Genomic DNA, 22,607 nt, shown 5'->3' with positions numbered 1-22,607 from the left:
CCGGAAGCGGAAGCATGTGACGGATGAGGTCGCCTACCACCCCCTCTGTCTTCCCCTTATTTTCGCAGGCCTGCAGCTCTTCCGCCTCGGCTGCCCGTACCTGCTGCCTCCGTGCTCGGATCAGACGTCTTCTTGGTGCGGGAACTGATCATGTGATCGGACACGTAAATGAGTTCTTATCATCCATTGCGTGTGTGAGGCGAAGTGTCTGCGGCCCTCATGTTGTCATCCTCCCCGGCTTGCTGCTGCCTGCCCTTCGTTGTCCCCACCTCCCTGGCCCGTGAGGAAGCGCTTGTCCCCGCGTATTGCTGTGTCTCCTGAATATGAGAAGTGGTGGCTGGCGGCTATATATATATATATCTCCAAAACAGGGAACCATTTTGAAAACAAATGCATTTTAGGTGTTTGCCAGTTTATAAAACCAGTTTTATTATTAATACCACAAATCCACTGGAAATATAATTAAATGTGGAATGTAAAGTAGCAAAAATAAAGGAATCCATGATGGACACTGGCTGCAGGGATGGCATACTATGTTGGCGAGGGGCCCGGAGCCCCTCAGAGAGGAGCTTTCAGTAGGGTCTCTTCATTATTTTTACAAGCTGGGGGGCCATCAGTATGGCTTCCCACACGCGGGCGAGCGTTTTGCCAGGGCTTCCCATGCATCGGTGAGCGTGTTGCCAGTGCGAGAAATTCCGCCCAATATCGCAAACCTACATTTTCACAGCAATGCAACATGTTTTTCAGTTAAAACCGCTTTCCGTCGTTTCTGTAGTGCTCCTCCAGCTGTTAGCCGCATCGGAGGATCAGCAAGTCTCTCACCTTTGTTTCTAATGGGAAACTTTGCATCGCACTCGCGCTGCACGGTGTGTTTTACTGTCCCATTGAAAACAAAGGGTGACACGTTCTAAGGAAGGCTGCCTGTCCACGGGCGGGTTTTCATTGCGTTCCCCACGGCGATAATGCGGCTCGTCGAGCGCCGGCATCGTTCACAGCCGGCACCCGATGAGCCAATTTACAGCCATTCAGTGAATGACATCACTGAATGGCTGTGATTGGCTCATTAAACGCCAGCGCTCGATGAGCCAATCACAGCGCTCGCTTTGCTGGAGGTGGGGTATTCAAAGCCCCATCGCCAGTAGAAGGCATCTGTAAGACCAGGAGGACGTTGCGCCATCTGGAGAAATCGGGACGCCGCTTACCAGGTAAGTAAAAGGCCTCCCCCGAAAATAAGACATTGTGCCCTTTTTTTTGGGAAGGGGGGGGGGAGGGCGGCAAAAAAAAAATAAGACAGTGTCTTATTTTTTTTTGGGGGGGGGGAGGGCGGCAAAAAAAAAATAAGACAGTGTCTTATTTTTTTTTTTTGGGGGGGGCGGCAAAAAAAAAATAAGACAGTGTCTTATTTTTTTGGGGGGGGGGCGGCAAAAAAAAAATAAGACAGTGTCTTATTTTTTTTGGGGGGGTAGCAAAAAAAAAAAAAGACAGTGTCTTATTTTGGGGGAAATACGGTAGAAAAAACTTTCTGACAGTAAGGGTGATCAATGAGTAGAACAGGTTACCACAGGAGACGGTGAGTTCTCCTTCAATGGAAGTGTTGAAACAAAGGCTGGACAAATATCTGTCTGGGATGACTTAAGCCCCATTTAGACGGGATGAATGTTGGGCAAACCATGTCCGACACTCTTACCCACACGTACTATCTCTCATGCTGCTAGTATCGCTGGCTTACAGCGAGGAAGCTGGAGGAGATTTCCCTCCTCCCGCTCTCCTGCCACTCTCCATTGACATAACAGATCAGCCGTTCAATACTGAACGGCCGCTATTTACACTGAATAATGACCCATCATCTGATCGTCCATCGTCTATGCAGCATAAACAAGGAGCTGATCACTCGTCGGTCAGTGTAAATAGCGGCTGTTCAGTATTGAACGGCCACTATATTATGTCAATGGAGAGGGTCGGGGGAGCACGAGGAGAAAAATCTCCAGCTGCCTCACCTCCCCGCTGGCTGCTCTGTGAGCGAGCCAGCGATACTAGCACGGGAGCGAGGACATGCGGAAACGAGTGTCGGGCATCGTTTGCCCAACACTCGTCCCGTCTAAATGGGCCTTTAGTGAAGCTTGCGCTTTGCACCAGATGACCCTGGAGGTCCTTTCCAACTCTACCATTCTATGATGAATGCAGTAAGTGGAGTCAAAGAAATTACATTGATTTTCATTGATCCGTTCACATTTGCGCACATACATTGCATATAATATTTACATGAAAAAGAACGCAGCATGTTCTATTCTACTGCGTATTACGTGCGCACTAAACGCTGTACATGCCCAATACATTGCCTATGTGTGGTGTTTAATATGCATCGCAACTAAGCGGAAGAATCGGGAATTAAGCAAAAGAAACAGTCGCAGTGACGGCGGGAGTGTGGCAGTTACAGCAGGTGTAAAATATGCTGTCATGCGTATTGCAGAATAGCCAGCTTATATGGTGGTAAAACATTGTGTAATACACATAGCGTTTTATGCATCCTGGCATGGGAATGAGCCCTAATTGTTTTATTCCTTGCTTGAATGTGACTAATAAGTTGTACAGATGGTTGGTGGGTAAGACAAGGGCCGCTTCCAGGCCATCTCAGCAGTGGAGCGATTATATTGAAACCACAATAACCCTGCCTCGTTATATCAGAACATATTACGTGCAGAAGGCTTCAGTTTGGGCTCAAGTTTTTCATTTCTGTGTTTTTGGCATTCATAGTCCCATTAAAGGAGATGTCCCGAGGCAGCAAGTGGGTCTATACACTTCTGTATGGCCATAATAATGCACTTTGTAATATACATTGTGCATTAATTATGAGCCATACAGAAGTTATAAAAAGTTTTTTACTTACCTGCTCCGTTGCTAGCGTCCTCGTCTCCATGGTGCCGACTAATTTTTGGCCTCCGATGGCCAAATTAGCCGCGCTTGCGCAGTCCGGGTCTTCAGCAGTCTTCTATGGGGCTCCGTGTAGCTCCGTGTAGCTCCGCCCCGTCACGTGCCGATTCCAGCCAATCAGGAGGCTGGAATCGGCAGTGGACCGCACAGAAGAGCTGCGGTCCACGAAGACAGAGGATCCCGGCGGCCATCTTCAGCAGGTGAGTATGAAGACGCCGGACCGCCGGGATTCAGGTAAGCGCTGTGCGGGTGGTTTTTTTAACCCCTGCATCGGGGTTGTCTCGCGCCGAACGGGGGGGGGGGTTGAAAAAAAAAAAAACCCGTTTCGGCGCGGGACATCTCCTTTAAACACTTTTTGCTGTCCTACATACCAGATCATAACACTTGATGGGAGTTGGGATGGAATTCTCCTTCTGTACTTCATACTTTTCCTAACAAACAGGATATGTCACACACTCAGCATCGAAGATCTGCAATAAAATCTCAGTTTTATTAAGGCGTATTTTAAAATCGCATACATGGCGTCAAATCCGTAGCAATGAACCTGCAAACGTGTTTCTGACTACATGACCCGTCCACCATGTATATTCCCGAATCTTATAATGAAATCACCTCCCATCACATGACAAATCCAAACCAATCAGAGAAAAAAAACCAGCCTGAAAGTCATTGAACATCAGTAATGCAATGTTGTATCATGTCTAGGATAGATGTTTGCTGTGTACTTCATAATTCTATTTTGCTTATGTGTAAAAATAGCTTTCTGTAATCGCCAGCTCTGATTTTCAGTAATTTCAATATTCATGGCGGATTGCTGCTGTCAGTTTAGTGTGGTAAAAATATTCTAGTAGGGGAAATAATTAGGGTGAAGACAAATTGTTCCCATAGGGAAGATTCTGCAGCCTTAGGCCTCATGTCCATGGGGAAAATCGGGCCCGCTGCGGATTCTCCATGCAGAATCCCGCAGCGGATCCCTCCTTTCCCGCGGACATGAGGCTAAAAAGAAGATTTTACTTACCTGTCCGGACACTGCGCATCTTGCATGCGTGGGGTACTCCATTTTTTTTTTAACTCCTGCTCTCCGGCGCTCCCGCGCCGGAGAGCAGAAATTCAGGTGCGGATGTGCTGTGGATCTGGACGGCTTCCATAGGCTTCAATAGAAGCCTGTGGGAGGCGTCCCCGCGAGAGACCCGCACTAAAATGGAGCATGCTGCGGGTGTTTTCCCGCAGACGCAATCCGTGCATCAAGGGGAAAATGACATCCGCAGGTATTTAACTACCTGCGGGTGTCCAATGCATCCCTATGGGGCGCGGATCCACTGTGGGAAAAGCGCTGCGGATTCTTAATTTTATTTTAGCCGTCGACATGAGGCCTTAGGGTGATAAGATCGCATGAAGCCATGAGTGTGTCATGGCAGCTGGGGGACTTCTGAAAGGCCCCAGGGCTGTCTTAGCAGACTGCCTATCAAGCCATCCCTGTGGGGTGGTATGATAGACTGCCTGTCAGATTTTAGTATGATATAATGCTATGCCATTACATCTTATTGCAGGAGCGATGACAACATCGCATGTTGTGGTCCCATAGGAGGACTAAAAAAGAAAGTAAAAAGAGAATCAATAAAGTTTTAGTAATTGTAAACAAAAGTAAAAAAAGTTAAAATCGCACCCCTTTTACTATATCTATAATAAAGGAATCTAAATCCTAAAACAAAAATACATATTTGGTATCGCCATGTCAGTAAAAGTCGGATCTATCAAAGTAATGCATTTACCCAACATGGTGAACGTCGTCCCCAAAAAGACAAACAAAAAAACCCAGTTTACCAGTAAAAATGCAATAACAAAGCGATCAAAAAGTTATATGTATTCCAAAATACTACCAAAGTAAACTATAGGATGTCTCGCAAACAATAAGCCTTCTTACAACTATGTTGATGGAAAAATAAAAAAAGGTATTACCCGCAGATTTAGTGATAGAAAATAATAAAAAAAAATTAAATGTCTTTGAAAAAAGATGAAAGTAGTACTGCAAACCCCCCGTGCCCCCCCCTCAAAATGATACAAGTTTGGTATCTTAGTAATCGTACTGACTAGAGATGAGCGAGTATACTCGCTAAGGCACATTACTCGAGCGAGTAGTGCCTTAGCCGAGTATCTCCCCGCCCGTCTCTATAGATTCGGGGGCCGGCGCCGGTGACAGGTGAGTTGCAGGGGGGAGAGAGGGAGAGAGAGATCTCCCCTCCATTCATCCCTGCTCTCCCTCGCCGGCCCCCGAATCTTTAGAGGCGAGCGGGGAGATACTCGGCTAAGGCACTATTCGCTCAAGTAATGTGCCTTAGTGAGTATACTCGCTCATCTCTAGTACTGACCCATAGAATAGTTATATCATTGTTGTTGCAGTTTGTGCGCCATAGAAACAAGACACACCAAAAGACGTCTGAATGTCTTGATTTTTTTTTCTTTCTGTTTTTGTGTTATTTTTTTTCATTTTGCTCCACTTATTTTTTTAAAAGTTTTTCAGTACACTATATGGTCCATTAAATGGTACTTTTGAAAAATACAAGTCGTACCGCAAAAAAAATGCTCTCATTCAGCTACGTCGATGGATAAATAAGGGAGTTTAGGGGTTTTTTTTGGGGGGGGGGGGAGAGAAATAGCGAAAACGAGGGGGGGCGGGGGTCGGCTGTGGGCTTAAGAGATTAAAAACACATTGCACGAAAATTGCAAGTTCGCGCTTTGCAGTGCGTTAAGGAAACGTGAGCTAAAAAATTGCACATCGCAGATGTGACGAAAACCATTGAGAATTGTTGGTTTCATAATTCTGCGTTTTTACTCACACTCGCATTGTGCAAAAATTGTATGGTTTTCTCACCAGTGTGAAGGCACCCTTAGGGTAGCATATGCAACACTGTCCATATGCAATATATTGTGTAGCAGTGACGATACAAACACAAGGCTGCTAAGAGACAGCAAAGAAATGAAAAAAAAAAAGTCAGACTGCATGTGGCAGTATGCGTGCGTTACGCTGTCATTCACAGTGCACTATCGCTGCCACAGCATGAGCCATGCAGCGTGGGAATGATTTGTGCTTTGTCTATACATGGCAATATGTAATATTAGCTATTTTGTATTATACTAAATTATATGGTATTTATCAGCCTTTCGTTTTTAGATTTTACTATAATTAGTTTTCTTCTAGTCTGTTTTGCTTGTTTTCTATAATTCTTTTTGTTGAATATATCATTCTCTTACAGGAACTGTCATTTACAGACATGAGAAAACCTCGACGTAAAGCACCTCAAGATGTCAATGGACCACAATCTTCCTCTCCTTGTTGTTTTTCATGCTCCCCCACACGAGAGACTCTGACCTATGCTCAGGCACAAAGAATGGTAGATGTTGAAATTGAGGGGCGTCTTCACAGAATCAGTATATTTGAACCTCTACGGATTGTTTCAGAGGATGAACTTACAGCTCAAGATATTACTGAATGCAATAGCAATAAGGAAAATGCAGAGTTAACTCTTTCTACCAAGTCTCGGAAAACTTCCACTAAAGGTAAAAAGCGCGAGCTTTGCCCCAAGCATGCAGTAAATGCTAATGTGGAACAACTCCCACACCCTGTATTCCGTGTAGTGGAGACAGTTTCTTTAGAAAACACACTGGAAACTCCGGTTTTGCCTGACAAACTTTATCGCTATATTGAGCGCCCTGTAGAGGAGATAGATAAAGACGTTGAGTATGATCTTGATGAGACTGATCTATCCTGGTTGGAGATAATCAATGAGAAACGTCAGAATGACGGCATGTCTACCATACCTGCTGACACTTTTGAGCTTCTGTTAGACAAGTTGGAGAAGGAGTCTTACCAACAAAGCCGCTGTGTTGGTGTGATGCATTCACCTGTTGATGAAAATGCATTTTGTTGTGTGTGTCTGGATGATGAGTGCCATAACAGTAATGCTATATTATTTTGTGATATGTGCAACCTTGCAGTTCACCAAGAGTGCTATGGTGTCCCGTATATCCCAGAGGGACAGTGGCTATGCCGTTGCTGTCTTCAGTCACCGTCAAATCCCGTTAGTTGTGTGCTTTGCCCTAACCAAGGTGGAGCATTTAAACAGACTACTGATGGAAGATGGGCCCATGTAGTATGTGCGATCTGGGTCCCAGAAGTATGCTTTGCCAATACAGTGTTTCTGGAACCTATTGAAGGTGTGGATAATATTCCACCTGCTCGGTGGAAGCTGACCTGTTACCTCTGTAAACAAAAAGGACACGGTGCATCCATTCAGTGTCACAAGGTAAACTGTTATGCAGCATTTCATGTCACGTGTGCACAGAGAGCTGGTCTGTTTATGAAGGTGGAACCACTACGTGAGACCGGACTAAATGGCACCATTTACACTGTCCGAAAGACGGCATATTGTGAAGCTCATCGGCCCCCTGGCACTAAAGAGAGAGAACACATCAAAAGCTATTTTGAAGAAGTTCATGATCAGGACAGGATAATAAAAGACGAGAAAGATAAGAGGAGGAGAAGTGGAAAGAAATTCCATGAGAAAATCTTTGAAAGGAACGAACTAGAATCTGTGTGTAGGAGAGGTCCCGTGCCATTTATGACTGTCATACAGATTCCTTTGTATAGGTAAGATGGTGCTGATCCTAACTAGCTTCAATAATTCAATTTTAAAAGGGTTTTACAGGAAAAATAGTACTGATGACCTAACCTCAGGACAGGTAATCAATAGTTGATGGTCTGGGGTCCACCGCTCGGGACCCTGACCGTTCAGCTGAGTGGACATATGCTGTCAGCGCTGCAAAAACATAGAGGTCGGAGTTGAAGCAGCGTAAGTCTCTGCTCTGACATCTGTGCAGTGGCACTGCAGATGGTAACTGCAGTGGTAACTGCAGACACAGCTTGCATTTATTTCAATGAGAGCCATGTCTGCAGTTACAAGCGCCGACTACTACGCAGAGATCGGCGTGGAGACTTCTGCTGTTTCAGCTCCAACCTCTGTGTATTTGCACCACTGACAGCATGCGCCCGCTCAGCTGATGGGTCAGGGTCCTGAGCAACAGAACTCAGCCGATCAACTATTGATAACTTATCCTAAGGATAGGTCATCAATAATATTCTCCCTGGAAAACCCCATTTAAATAAAATTTTTAATTTTCAAAATTTCATGTGAACAGTTAGTAAAGAGTACCTGTCCGGAATAGAATGAGCTTGGCTCTTAAGCTGTGGCTCTCCCTGCTTTCTTTTTCTTTATACTTGCCCCATTTTTGGCTGAATGGGCCCTTCTTAGATCTAGTTCTTGGCACTCTCAATTGACCGACTGGACGGACTCACAAGTTGCTGACAGTGGATAAGGTCAGATTTGATTGACTGTTTGATTGACAGCCCACTTGACACATTGACAGTGCCAAGTGCCAAATCTAAGAAGAGCACCTGTTACTCAGAATGCCATACTCTTAGTTGCGGCTGTTTGGAGTACAGCATAATTGTTCCATTCACTCAATCAGCTGATCAACGAGGGTCCTGAAAGTCAGACTTTCAGGATGGCTATGCCATCAATTTTAAAAACTTGAATAACCCCTTAAAGGGGTTTTCCAGCTTAAGCAATGTAAGGCAGTAAATGCCAACATAAGTGAAAAGTCCCTCGGAGATCTGAAGAAATTGTGTATATAGATCTAATATTAGAGAATAATGTGCTTTATGAACATTAGTGAAAGGAAAAAGTGCCGAAGTCTGATTGTTGTTTTGCCATATGCAACTCCTTCAATTTTAACTTTTTCTAGTTTTGATGGATGTCTTGAATGTGTGAAAATGAAGAACTTAACGGATTTGTCCAGTTACCAGACAGACCCGCTTCTATAGGACTGAAGGAGTTAAAATAATAAACTGAAATATACTTACCCCTCTGCGTCTGCAGGGATCCTGTGCTACAACCCCCTTGTGGTCCCAGTGGTTGTAATCGCTGATGTCACAGGAGATCAGGTGACTGCTGCAGCCAATAAGAGGCTTCAGCATCACTGCTTGTTCTCATACCATCGATGCTCACATCCTGAGCATCATGATGTCAGGGGTTAAGTAATATGATGCTGCAGCGGTCACCTGAGTTCCTGCGACATTAGCAATCGCAACAACCATGACTGGGAACACAGCTGGACTGTGGAGAAGTAAATTTACAGCCACAGTTCCACTAATTTTATGTACAGCTCTCATTATTGAGGGGCTCAGAAGCTGAACAGTAATCGGAGGGAAATTGTGGCTGAAACTTGCAGTCGCTTTCTCGCTGCAGCTACTGCATGGAGCTTTGCTCCCATCCCGGCTATTTAACCTTGCAGATGCCACTATCATGTAAACCTTTTCACTGAAAAAATAAGTCCAAAAATCACAATTTTTCCAATAAAACGCTATTTTATTATTGGAAAAATGAAAATAAAAACTCCACAAATTTATTATCAAAGCGTTCGTAAATATCAGTACCATAAAATCGTGGTATTTATTCTGTATGACAGATGCCATAAAAAAAACTAATTTTAATCATCCTTCCTCACAAAAAAAAAATGAAAGCTATCAAAAACTCTTATGCACTCCAAAATTGTACAATTGAAATCATCAACGTGTACCACGAAATTCAAGCCCTCATACCACTCCGTAGATGGAAAAATAAAGTTACGAGACTGAATACGGCTATGCAAAAAAATGTTATTTATTAACTATTTTGCATGGCATGATTATCTGTCGTAAATCTTTATTGGGATACTATTAACCCCTTAATGACATGGCCTATTTTGGCATTGAGGACCAAGCGATTTTTTTGGGGGGTATTTTTCCATCTCCATTTTTCAAAAGCCATAACTTTTTTATTTTTCCGTGGACGCGGCCGTATAAGGGCTTGTTTTTTGCGTGGCGATCTGTAGTTTTTATCGGTGCCACTTTTGGGTACATAGACAATATCGTAAAATTTTTTTTTTTTTTTAATGATAACAGGGAGAGAAAACACATCAATTCTGCCATAGATTTTTATTTTTTTTTTACAGCGTTAATCATGCAGCATAAATGACACACTTAATTTTTTCTGCGGGTCGGTACGGTAACAACGATACCAAAATTGTTATATTTTTTTTAGGTTTTTACACTTTTTTGCAATAAAACCCCCTTTTTTTTGGAAATCTTTTTTTTTCCTCTATAGCTGCATTCAAAGTCCTGTAACTTTTTAATTTTTCCATGTACGGAGCTCTATGAGGGCTTATTTTTTGCGAAACGAGCTGTAGTTTTTATTGGTACCATTTTGGGGAATGTACGGCTTTTTTGATCATTTATTGCCTTTTTTGTGAGGCAAAATGCTAAAAATTAGTGTTTTTTAGCGGGTTTTTTTAACGCTTTTTGTCGTACAAAATAAAAAGCGTGTTCAACTTTTTGTACACGTCGTTACGGACGCGTCAATACCCAATATGTGGGGTTTTAATTTTTTTTCCCTTTTTTTATGCTAATATTAGAAAAAGCATAAAAAAGGTTTTTTTTTTACATTTTTCTTTTTTTTACACTTTTTTCTTTTCTTTATACTATTTGAACCCCTCTGAGGGACTTACAGCAGTGTACCGATGATCGCTGTACAGCGATTATAGGCACAGGCAATACAGGACACCGGTGTCTGGCGTCCTGTTGCCATGGTGACAGGCCGGGCTCTCGCGATGACATCGCGAGAGCCGACCGGAGACACAGAGGGATCGCGATCCCTCTGTGAACTCTTTCCCTGCCGCGATCTACTTAGATCGCGGCAGGGAAGGGGTTAACAGCGGGGGGGGCGCATCTCCGATGTCCTCCCGCTGTTGCAGCGGGACTCCGGCTGTGACTGACAGCCGGCTCCCGCTGCGGGATAGCGCGGGATCACATACGATCCCGCGCTATCTCCAGGACTTACCGGTACGTCCTGTTGCGGGAAGTACCAGGCTCCCAGGACGTACCGGTACGTCCTGGAGCGGGAAGGGGTTAAAAACATGAATGGGCTGACGGACAGACTAAACATAAAGACGAAGGATACAGTGATACACTTTCTAGACACTTATCTCTTGTACTATAGTATAATATTTCACATGTGTATGAGAGGATGAATTCGATTTCTTTATATCAAGGTAAGTGCGATATAGACAGTGATGAGTTAGGTTTGTATGTATTCAGATATATCTGACATATAGTCAGTTATTGTAGAGTACTGCTGTGTGATTTTCAGCTATAGAGTTGCAGTTTGCAAGTCAGCAAATTTTAGAAGCTCGACGCGTTTCCCCACTTAGCCACGGGTTTTGGAGCGGCTTGACCGCATGCTTTTCCATTGCGGCCGGATGGAATTTCTGCGGCAAATCCGCCATGTGTGAACCCAGTCTTAGAATCACTTGCATAATTAAAAGCATTCAAAAATTCTTACCACTTAGGCTGCTTTCACACAACTGAGAAAATCGCACAGGACTTCTTTCTCTTCCCGCATCTCAGTGCCAGAAAAAATTGTGGCATATCCTATTTTTGGGCACGACTTACATCACTCATTATTTGAATTTGTCCGGCACGTCACGAGAAGCGCATACAAGTGCAATGCAAGGTTTACACATTGAAAACAATGCGAAAGACTCTGCTTTTAGCTGTGGCGTAGGATCGCTACTTCCTCAAAGTGATGCAAGGTGGTTTTGACAGAAATACCTTGCATCCGCATCGCACTCTGATGAGCTCTTTATCGGGCCAAGTTCAATGGCCCAATATCACACTGGCCTTGTGAGATTAGCCTTTGTGACACATGTAAGATTTGAAAAACGAGAAGGCCAAAAATGGTTGTAGTGTTTAAAGGAAAACAAAATATTAAACCCTTAGTGACGAAGCCTGTTTGCGCCTTAGTGATGGAGCCAAGTTTTGGAAATCTTACAGGTCACCTAACATCGCATAACTCCGGAAAGGCTTTGCATATCCAAGTGATTCTGATATTGTTTTTTTGCTACATATACTTCATTTAGGTTGTAAAAATAGACTGATAGAACTTGTGTATATTGATCAAAAGTGCCAATATTGGGAAAATTTAGAAAAAATTATCATTTTTTTCACATTTTCAACTGTAATATCTCAAATATATGCAAACATACTGTACACATTTTTTAAGGACCTGATTCCTGACACCCCTCTCATAACTCTTCGGAGGGGTCGTAACATAAGAGTGAAGAGTGAAGAGTGAATAGTGAATAGTGAAGAGCCATCTAGGTCCAAGCCATGAAAATCGCACATGGCTGGGGTCCTCAAAACCAAACGGGACATTTTCCTGTAATGATTGTTTAGCCTGCGAATTCATTCACAAAGGTGACTCTTTTCAAAGTGCCTATATGAAACACACTTTCAAAATTCGTGAGTTTATCAACTGTAAATCGTCAAATCTTGTGTATATCGCATTCTGTTCTTGCCCTAAAAACTAAATTGCAAGACAACACAACAATTTCTGAGACGCATCCTGGCACACGTGGGAAATATCAGGAGGGGCGAACATACTCCCCTCGTCGACCACATGCTTCCATGCCACAAGGGGGACAAATTCAATCTGAAATTTCAATGTGTTGAAATCATCTGCTCCCAAGGAAGAAGAGGGGATTTGGACAAACTGGTCCTGCAAAAGGAAGCACAATGGATTTATAGGGTTGATTCCATACACCCAAGAGGCTTGTATGAAGTCCTGTCATTTAATAGCTTCCTTTAGACATATAACCCTCTCCTCTCACAAATTTATCTATTCCTTTTTCTTACACACGCTATCATCTTGACAGCACTGTGACTCCTGGTGTTCCGTGTCGTTTTCAGCCGTGTCTGTAAAAGAATTGGTATTTACCACAATCTATTTTTGATTACATTATTTTATTATACTATCCTCACCAGTTTCTAACCATTATCAATTTATTTATTTGCTCTTCATATCTTTATTCATAAAATCATGAATGTATATTTATTAAATAACCGCCATTAATGGGGTCTGACCAATGGGCTCAGATGATACATTTCATACTGAAGAAGTCATTCTCTGCATCAAGATATTTAAATGTATTCTTTGGATACATTTATATAGAACTAAGTTCTGCAAACATTATACCTCATGGGGTTTTCCCTTTATTGCCACAATGGTGGCTATTCGGCTTGTACCTTCTTTGGGGGCATGCCCTGCCCACTGGGCGGTCCAGCACTGAGCCGCTATCACTATGGGGAGACTTTTTTACGTGTCATCCCCTTCTCTATCTTTGCATGGCACTGTGAAACGGCTACTCCCATCTCTCTATGTAGCAACACACGCACAGGCAGAGCGTTGCTGTCTGTGGCTATGCGTCCCGTTGATACGCTACCGGATCATGTGATTATCACATGACCGGCGCTCACATGACACAGGCAATGATGAGGCACCACTACCTTGGGCCTGGCGTCCCGTTGCTGGGATAGCAGATCACGTGGGCATCACATGAACGGTCCCCTTATGCAGGCCGGATAGAGACGGCAGATGTCTGTTACGCTCTGATGTCGATCTCACTCGATGTCACATGCGGTAACTCCCCTCAGAAGGGCACATATCTTGCACAGTCTGCAGTGTGATTGTTCTGCTCTTTGTTCACTTATTGGAGCCTTTGACACACCATATAAATACAAGCAGGAGGTGGTTCTGAGCATTCCGCCCACTGGCACACCTTTAACTTTTTTTGGTTAATTGAGACTTTACCCCTGGTGAGGAGGGGCCATAAACAGGCTATAAAAAAAACAAGCATCTTTGCTGGCTCCTCATTGCTCTTCAGCCTGCCATCCGGGTTGGAGACTCTATTATGTCCCTCTATTTTGTTATTTTTATCAATGGGGTTAGGGTCTAGCAACAGTTCTACAATTTATAAATTGTCCTATATCTATTTTAGCTAGACCTATCTCAGCTTAGACAACAATTAACAAGACAGATCAGCATAGGGATGCTTCTCTAGACTGAGTATTAGCAAGTGTTCATCAAACTACTATTTCTAGACTTGTAGCGTTTTCCCAGAATAAGAACATAGAACAGATTACGAATTAGAATCGAATTATACACACTCTTGACTACATCATCTTTTCTTTACCGTACACTTGCAGTGGATATCTTATTATTTCACTGTAGTGACACATCTAGAGTGGTACTTTTGATGGTAATCAATTTTTCTGTAGAATTTATCTGCGGGATATTGTATATACCTCGTTCCTTAAAAACCGATCAGTCCAGAAATTTTAAATAAGGCCCGTAATATCATTTAGGGGCTCTTAAAGGGGTTGTCTCGCGAAAGCAAGTGGGGTTATACACTTCTGTATGGCCATATTAATGCACTTTGTAATGTACATCGTGCATTAATTATGAGCCATACAGAAGTTATTCACTTACCTGTTCCGTTGCTAGCGTCCTCGTCTCCATGGTGCCGTCTAATTTCAGCGTCTAATCGCCCGATTAGACGCGCTTGCGCAGTCCGGTCTTCTCCCTTCTGAATGGGGCCGCTCGTGCCGGAGAGCTGCTCCTCGTAGCTCCGCCCCGTCACGTGTGCCGATTCCAGCCAATCAGGAGGCTGGAATCGGCAATGGAACGCACAGAGCCCACGGTGCACCATGGGAGAAGACCTGCGGTCCACCGTGGGTGAAGATCCCGGCGGCCATCTTCGCAAGGTAAGTAAGAAGTCACCGGAGCACGGGGATTCGGGTAAGTACTATCCGTTTTTTTTTTTTTTAAACCCCTGCATCGGGTTTGTCTCGCGCCGAACGGGGGGGCTATTAAAAAAAAAAAAAAACCCATTTCGGCGCGGGACAACCCCTTTAAACTGGACCCCGCGTTCTTTTGACCTATGAGTCAAAAAATTTTTTTGTCTTTTCATGTTGGTCCTCGACGAATATTTTTAAATATTTATATTAAAGGTTATGTTTTAGGGCTCCAACCCAGTTATCACGTTACACTACCTTTTTGGACCTCTTCCGCTTCAGTGACTCCCCTAATCTTATGTCTGGATGCATAACAGGGCCCAAAATAAAAGTAGTCAGTGTCTTATGCTAACAGAAATTATGCTTGAAGGTCTTTTAGGCCCCATAGGACACTTGTAGAGCTCTTGAGCCGCCAAAACCATAGAGAACCCCCACAAGTGTTCCCATTTTGAAAACTAGACCTCTTAACAAATTTAACTAGGGGTGTACTGCCCATTTTGACCCCACAGTTTTTGAATGAATTCAAGCAAAGCAAAAGGAAAGAAAAAATGGTGATTTTTTTTTTGTTTTTTTTTGGCAATTGTCATTTTAAAAACAGCTTTTTTTTTGTACAGAACACATATGAATGAAGATTTGCACGCCAAAATGAAAACCCCTGTTTGTCCTGTTTTCAGAAATATATGCATTATGGCCCTAATCTTATGTCTTGATGCACAACGGGGCCCAAAATGAAAGTAGTAGTCGGTGGCTTTCAGAACAGAAATTTAGCATGAAGGTGATTTAGGCCCCATTGCCCACTTGTACAGCCCTTGAGCGGCTAAAACGACAGAGAACCCCAACAAATGATCCCATTTTAAAAACTAGACCCCTTAACAAATTCATCTAGGCATGTACTGTGCATTTTTACCCTACAATTTTTGAATAAATCTAAGCAAAGCAATAGGAAAAAAAAAATTACGATTTTCTTTTTTTGGCAATTTTGTCAATTTAAAAACAGTTATTTTTGTACAGCACACATATAATTGAAGACTTTCACCCCAAAATGGATACCCGTTTGTGTCGTGTTTAGAAACATACCCATTGTGGCCCTACTCTACTTACAGGACACATGTCTAGGCCTATAAAGAAGGAACACCCGTTGGATTTCAGGATGAAACTGAATAAATTCCAGGCCCCATTGCCCACTTGTAGAGTCATTGAGCGGCCAAAACGATAACCCCCACAAATGACCCAATTTTGTCATTTTAGGGAGTAAGTGGGTCCGACCTAGAAATCATGCCCAATTTATTTGTGGGACCAATCCAAGCCGCCAGTAGGTCCTCGAGGAATGGAGGTAGCCCCATACCCCTGTGCTTCTCCCTGCCCGGTAGCAAAATAAGACCTTGACCATTAAAGAGGGCTGCATCCTGCTCCATCTCCACCCAGGACCTCTGTGATCTATCATGAAACAGGTCTAAAATCCGTCTGGTTAGCGATGCTCTATAATACAGAGAGATATTTGGAATGCTCATGCTTTCCGACTCTTTGGGGCCCGAGAGGGCCTTCCAGTTGCGTCTGGGCCTGTTCTTCCCCCAAACAAAACGCAATATGGTTTTCCGTACACATGACAAGAATTTCCCTGATAGTCTGATGAGCAGCGTTTGAAGTATGTATAAAAATCGTGGCAAAGCATTCATCTTTAACGTGCTGATCCTCCCAAACCACGACAGAGGGACTGTTTTCCATTTGTCGAAGTCCGCCTCTAATTTGCTTAATAGTGGTTCATAGTTTTTCATGAAGAGTTTGCTCAGGTCTGTTATCACCACGCCTTGGTATTTGATCTCCGACTTCCATAGGAATGGGAGGTTAGGTTTCAGTGCCTCGACCTCCGAGTCTGCCAGGGTTACGTTAAGAATTACTGATTTGCTCAAGTTTACTTTGAAGTTGGAGAGCACCCCGAACCTCTTAAATTCTTCCAGAACACTAGGGAGAGCTATGCTGGGGTTTGTGATGTATATTAGTAAATCGTCTGCGTACAGGACTACTTTATGCTCAATTACACCCACGTTAACCCCACGAATGCTGATACTTGCCCGGAGGGCATTCGCCAGGGTCTCCATCACCAAGATATACAGGGAGGGAGGCAGGGGACACCCTTGTTGCGTCCCGTTACGGATTCGCACTGGACAAAACAACTGGCCATTTACTTGGACCCTCGCAGAGGGATCTTGATACAAGGCCATTATCCAGTTCCTAAATCTGGGGCCAAGGTCTACTCGTCCTAGAACCGCCTCCAGGAACCCTAACTCTATCCAATGCTTTCTCCGCGTCTATCGAGAGAAGACATAAGGGGTCCCTGGATTTACATGCCCGAGACATGAGAGCCAATGTTCTAATCCTGTTGTCCCCTGCCTCTCTCCCCGGGACAAAGCCCACTTGGTCTCTATGGACCAGCGACTGGATGTGAGATTGGAGGCGTATGGCCAGGATTTTTGAGAAGATCTTGGTGTCTATGTTTAAAAGGGATATCTGCCTGTAGTTGCCGCAGACCGTAAAGTCCTTTCCAAGCTTAAGAATCACTAATCACTGCCTGTAATGCTTGAGCTGGAAAGGGGTAACGGGGTACACACTCCGTTTACATGCTGCCGCCCATGCGCGACTGCTCGCACGCCGCCGCCCATGCGTGACCGCTCGCACGCCGCCACCCATGCGCGACGCCATTGCGTTGAATCATATTGGATTTTGAATCAACCCATCAAACCTTCGACAATGATGCAATAATCCAACTTGTCTTCCTTGGCAACGTAAGGAACAAACTCCTTTTCAAGATGTCTGAACCCTGAAAAAGACACTCCTGGCAATAATAAATTCCTTTTTTTTTTTGAGCATTGAATTGAGTAACTCAGTGGCATCTTTGGGAAGATTCAAGTCCCTTTATCAAATTATTCATCTCCTCCTGGGAAAAAAATGTTGGACTTGTATCATCAAAGTCAGAACTTGATTAGTCATCTGGTGTAGGTATAACTCCATTTTGATTGGAGCTAGGTATCTCTTCCAAGGTAGCAGGGGGCTTAGCTACTGGTATATCTGTGCCATAGGGGATGAGACGAATTGCTTAGTTAAGACTGGGGTATGAAATGGAATGCTTCCATTTGGAATTATACCATTTTACATTGCATGAACAAAAGTAACATTATGGTTCTTTTGCTCTCACCATACCATAGGAATCCCATAACGCAGGGGTGTCAAACTCATTTTCACCGAGGGCCACATCAGGTTTTTGGTGAACTTCAAAGGGCCGATTGTAAGACTATAGTTAGGGCTTGTTCACACAAGCATATTTGCGTACATAATATGCAGTGAGTAGAAGCCATTGATTTCAGTGAGTTCATTCACATGATGTATATTTTCACACATCATGACCCATTTTTTTACATACTTCGCACCCCAATAGGCCATTGAAGTGAATGGGCCGCGCAAATACGTGGTGAATGCGCAGGTAACCTCTGTATTCACTGCATATTTGCGCACCATCTCAGTGGGCCTATCTGCGTTCTTTTCTGCGTGCCCAAATATGCCAGCATAAGCAATTTTCGATTGCGCAAATATGTAGCGTATTTGTGCGACCGAAATGCAATTACGCCCGTGTGAACGAACCCTAATATTGACCCCTATAGTGGTCGCAGTAATAATAGTGACTTTCGTAGTGGCCCAAGTAAAAAAATATTGACCCCCACAGTGGGCCAATTAGTAATAGCGATCCCCACAGTGGCCCCAGTAGTAACAGGGTACCCCACAGTGGTCCCAGTAGTAACAGGGTACCCCACAGTGGCCCCAGTAGTAATAGCGCCCCCCACAGTAATATTAACCTCCTCCCAGCAGCAATATAACCCCCCCCACCCAGCAGCAATATTAACCCTCTCCCAGCAACAGTATTAACCCCCACCCCCACCAGCAATATTACCACCCCACCCCCCGCAGCAATATTAACCCTCTCCCAGCAGCAATATTAACTCCCCGTCCCCTTCCTAACCCAGCAGCAATATTAACCCCCTGCCAGCAACAATATTAACCCCCTTCCAGCAGCAGTATTAACCCCCCATCCCCAGCGAGCAACAATATTACCCTCCCACCCAGCAACAATATTAACCCTCCCCCTGCAGAAATATTAACCCCCACCCACCCAGCAGCAATATTAACCCCCACCCCCACCAGCAATATCACCACCCCACCCCCGCAGCAATATTAACCCTCTCCCAGCAGCAATATTAACCCCCTGTCCGCTTCCCAACCCGGCAGCAATATTAACCCCCTTCCAGCAGCAATATTAACCCCCCACCGAGCAACAATATTACCCCCCCCCACCCAGCAACAATATTAACACCCCCCAACAATATTAACCCTCCCCCCCCGCAGAAATATTAAAGGGGTTGTCCTGTGAAAGCAAGTGGGGTTATACACTTCTGTATGGCCATATTAATGCACTTTGTAATATACATCGTGCATTAAATATGAGCCATACAGAAGTTATACACTTACCTCCTCCGGTGCTGGCGTCCCCGTCTCCATGGCGCCGACTAACGAGCACACCGGAGAAGCCCCATTAAACAGAGCAGAAGACCGCACAGCGCAAGCGCTTCTAATGGAAGGAGAAGGCAGCGTTAGTTGGCGCCATGGAGACAGACGCCAGCATCGGAGGAGGTAAGTGTATAACTTCTGTATGGCTAATATTTAATGCACGATGTATATTACAAAGTGCATTAATATGGCCATACAGAAGTGTATAACCCCACTTGCTTTCACGGGACAACCCCTTTAACTCCCTCTCAGCAACAGTATTAACCCCCACCCAGCAGCAATATTAACCCCCACCCCCGGAGCAATATTAACCCCCTGCCCAGCAGCAATATTAACCCCCCCCCCCCAACACACCAGCAATATTAACCCCCTCACCCCCGGCAGCAATCAGCAATATTAACCTTCTTCCAGCAACAGCAATATTAACCCCCCACCCCCCAGCAGCAATATTAACTCCCCCCTTCCCCAGCCATGTGCTTACCTCCTCCTTGCTGTCAGCGCCGCTCCTCCTCGGATCGTACTGAGCCCGGGTGGCATATTATCTTTTTCCACAAGACTTCTGCACTATTGAGCAATTCCAGCATCCTGATTTGGTTGTTTGGTGAATTAGTGAACCCAAACAACCAATCACTGTGAATCAGCCAACCCAGACAACCAATCAGGTTGCTGGAATTGCTCAATAGTGCAAAAGTCTTGTGGAAAAAGTTCATATGCGCCCGGGTGTACTCTGACATCTGTGTGCAGCACGGCACGCTTCCTCCCTGAGTCCTCTCCTGTGGAACTGAAGAGCAGGGGACTCAGGGGAGAAGGATTCTGATGTCAGTGTGCACCGTCAGTGTGATTACCAGTGGGGAGCTGCGGCACCCCAGCTGGTAATCACTACAGTGGTGAGCCGCTGTCGGCATGCTGCGGGCCATATAACATGAGGCAGCGGGCCGGATTCGGCCCGCGGGCCTTGAGTTTGACACATGTACCATAACGGAAAGCTTTTTTCTTACCCTTGAACCAATTCCGGAGGTCCTCAACACACAGTTTGTACACTTAGAGGCGCCCAAACTTTATCTTGATCTCCAAGTTTTAGTCTGAAGTATGCAAAGTATACTTTTTTCACAAAGTCTGTAATATTCAGCTGTTGCTTCAACACTGTAAATTTACCACAAATGAAACAGAAGCTGTCAGGCGAATTAATACACTTCCACGGAGCCATAACGCTAACTTGGGGAAACACAATTTAAGAATGACGAGCTAATGTGAAGAGATTGTGGGAGTTATGCCCTCTCTTTCTGTTTGTCAGCGGCCACAGCAGCAGAGAGCCGGCATCACTGGCAGCGGCAGCAGACACTGAGCGGGGCACCATGCTGTCAGCAGTCGCAGCGGCAGAGAGACGGTGTCTGGAAGAGAGCTGAGAACCAGCACAGCAGCACAGACATGTCTGCGGAGAAAGGTGTGGGGGAGCAGATGGCCAAGGGAGATGCTCTGCGTCCTCGTAAGTCACAGCGCAAGGGCTTCACCAGGGAAGATGGGAGGGCACAGCTTCAAAGCAGGGGGATTTTCAGAGCGGCTGCAGTATCACACTGTCAGCGCAGGTGCCGCCTAGCGGTTTGCCACGGGGAGAAGGAAGGGGGACGGTTGCTCCGGGTAGAGTGCTGTGGTGTGCTAGGACCTTGCTCATGACAGCCAATCAGCTCCTGAGTGCGTCACTGCCCTGTCAAGCACCCTGTATCTTGTCTCCTCTCATACATCAGGTGGCGTCAAGATACAATAGTACCACAGGCGAGAACCAAGAAAAAAAATTGAATCAAGCCCATGCATGTCAGAGCCTGTGCAGTCAGCTTGCAACATATTGATGCTGGTTTCCATTAGCTCACTATAGAAGTGCTTTTCTTTGAAAGTTATGCTTTTTGGGTATTGTATATCTTAAAAGCACTGATGTAAATTAATTTATAGTAATTTTGACTTAAAATTTAGTTAAAAGCCCTAAGATAAAAAAAATACCAAAAATTGAGAAAAATTTGCTACATATTTAAGAGAATTTCGTATTTTGTGGTAAATCTTGACATCTAGTATTTTTTTCAATAATTTTTTTGTTTTCAGCACACCAAAATACATGGAAATTAGTTAAATTAGAAATTAGAGCTCACACGGCCATATGTGAAATCTGCTTGTGGAGGCTCGCAGCAGATCCCAGCTGTGAGCCCGGCCATGGCCCTGGGTACGACCGCCTAATGTACTGTACATAACTGCGTACTGACACAGGTATTTGTGCGCTGTACACCTTTTTTTGTTTGTATTTCCTGGACCGACGCTTAGTGATGACGCGGGTACCCAATGTAGTTGCATATGGGTTGCGGGTATACCCGCTACCATAGAGCACAGTGGAATCTATGTTGCAAATATCCGGGGTAAACAGAACATGCTGCATTCTGTTTTCTGCAAGTGGATTAGAATGGTAGAGTTTGAAGGGACCTCCAGGGTCATCTAGTCTTGCTCAGTGCAGGATTCACTAAATCAGTGTTCCCCAACTCCAGTCCTCAGGGACCGCCAACAGGTCATGTTTTCAGGATTTCCTCAGTATTGCACAGGTGATGTAATTATTGTCGGTGCCTCCGACATTGCCACAGGTGTTCTTACTATAGCATATCCTGAAAACATGACCTGTTGGTGGTCCCTGAGGACTGGAGTTAGGGACCGCTGCACTAAATCATCCCATCAGATATTTGCCCAGCCTTTGTTTGAATACTTCCATTGAAGAACTCACCACCTCCCATGGTAACCCTCGCTGTCAGAAAGTTTTTTTCTAATCTCTAATTTGTGTCTCCTCCCTTTCGGTTTCATCCCTTTTTTGCAAGCAAAACCCCCTGATTCTTTAACCGTTCCTCATAGGACCTTATTTGCAGAACGCTCACCAACTTGGTAACTCTTCTCTGAACTTGCTCCAGTTTGTCTGTCTTTTTTAAAGTGGGGTGCCCAGAACTGGACACGCTATTCCAGATGAGGTCTGACTAAGGAAGAGTAGAGGGGGATAATGACCTCACGTGATCTAGACTCTATGCTTCTCTTAATACATCCCAGAATTATGATTGCCTTTTTGGCTGCTGCATCACATTGTTGACTCATATTCAGTCTATGATCTATTAGTATACCCGTCTTTTTCACATGTGCTGCTAAGCTCAATTCTTCACTTTCTGTATTTGCTCTTTTCATTTTTCTTGCCCAGATGTAGGACTTTGCATTTCTCCTTGTTAAATACCATTCTGTTGGTCGCTGCCCACTGTGCAAACTTTTCTAGATCTTTTTGAATACTCTCTCTCTCTTCCCTAGTGTTAGCTATCCCTCCTAGCTTTGTCATCAGCAAATTTGATCAGTTTCCCATCAATTCCCTACTCCAGATTAT

General features: G+C 44.5%; 1 protein-coding gene across 8 annotated transcripts in view; it reads left to right on the top strand.

The window, feature by feature from the left end:
* Positions 1–6: 6 nt before the first annotated feature.
* Positions 7–22,607, top strand: part of LOC136590921 (bromodomain and PHD finger-containing protein 3-like) — a 192,211-nt gene continuing 169,610 nt past the window's right edge. For 7 of the 8 annotated variants that reach the window (XM_066588437.1, XM_066588436.1, XM_066588432.1 and 4 more), the window contains exons 1-2: positions 7–164; positions 6,186–7,579. In XM_066588437.1, the coding sequence (XP_066444534.1) occupies positions 24–164; positions 6,186–7,579 (1,535 nt within the window). In that variant the 5' untranslated portion in view covers positions 7–23. The remainder of the gene's footprint in view (positions 165–6,185; positions 7,580–22,607) is intronic. The other variant, XM_066588433.1, reaches the window with a different exon arrangement.

This window comes from Eleutherodactylus coqui, unplaced genomic scaffold (assembly GCF_035609145.1).
Source record: "Eleutherodactylus coqui strain aEleCoq1 unplaced genomic scaffold, aEleCoq1.hap1 HAP1_SCAFFOLD_89, whole genome shotgun sequence".
Taxonomy (NCBI): Eukaryota; Metazoa; Chordata; class Amphibia; order Anura; family Eleutherodactylidae; genus Eleutherodactylus; species Eleutherodactylus coqui.
The sequence above is the reverse complement of the archived record's forward strand: the minus strand, read 5'-3'. Positions and strand labels throughout refer to the sequence as shown.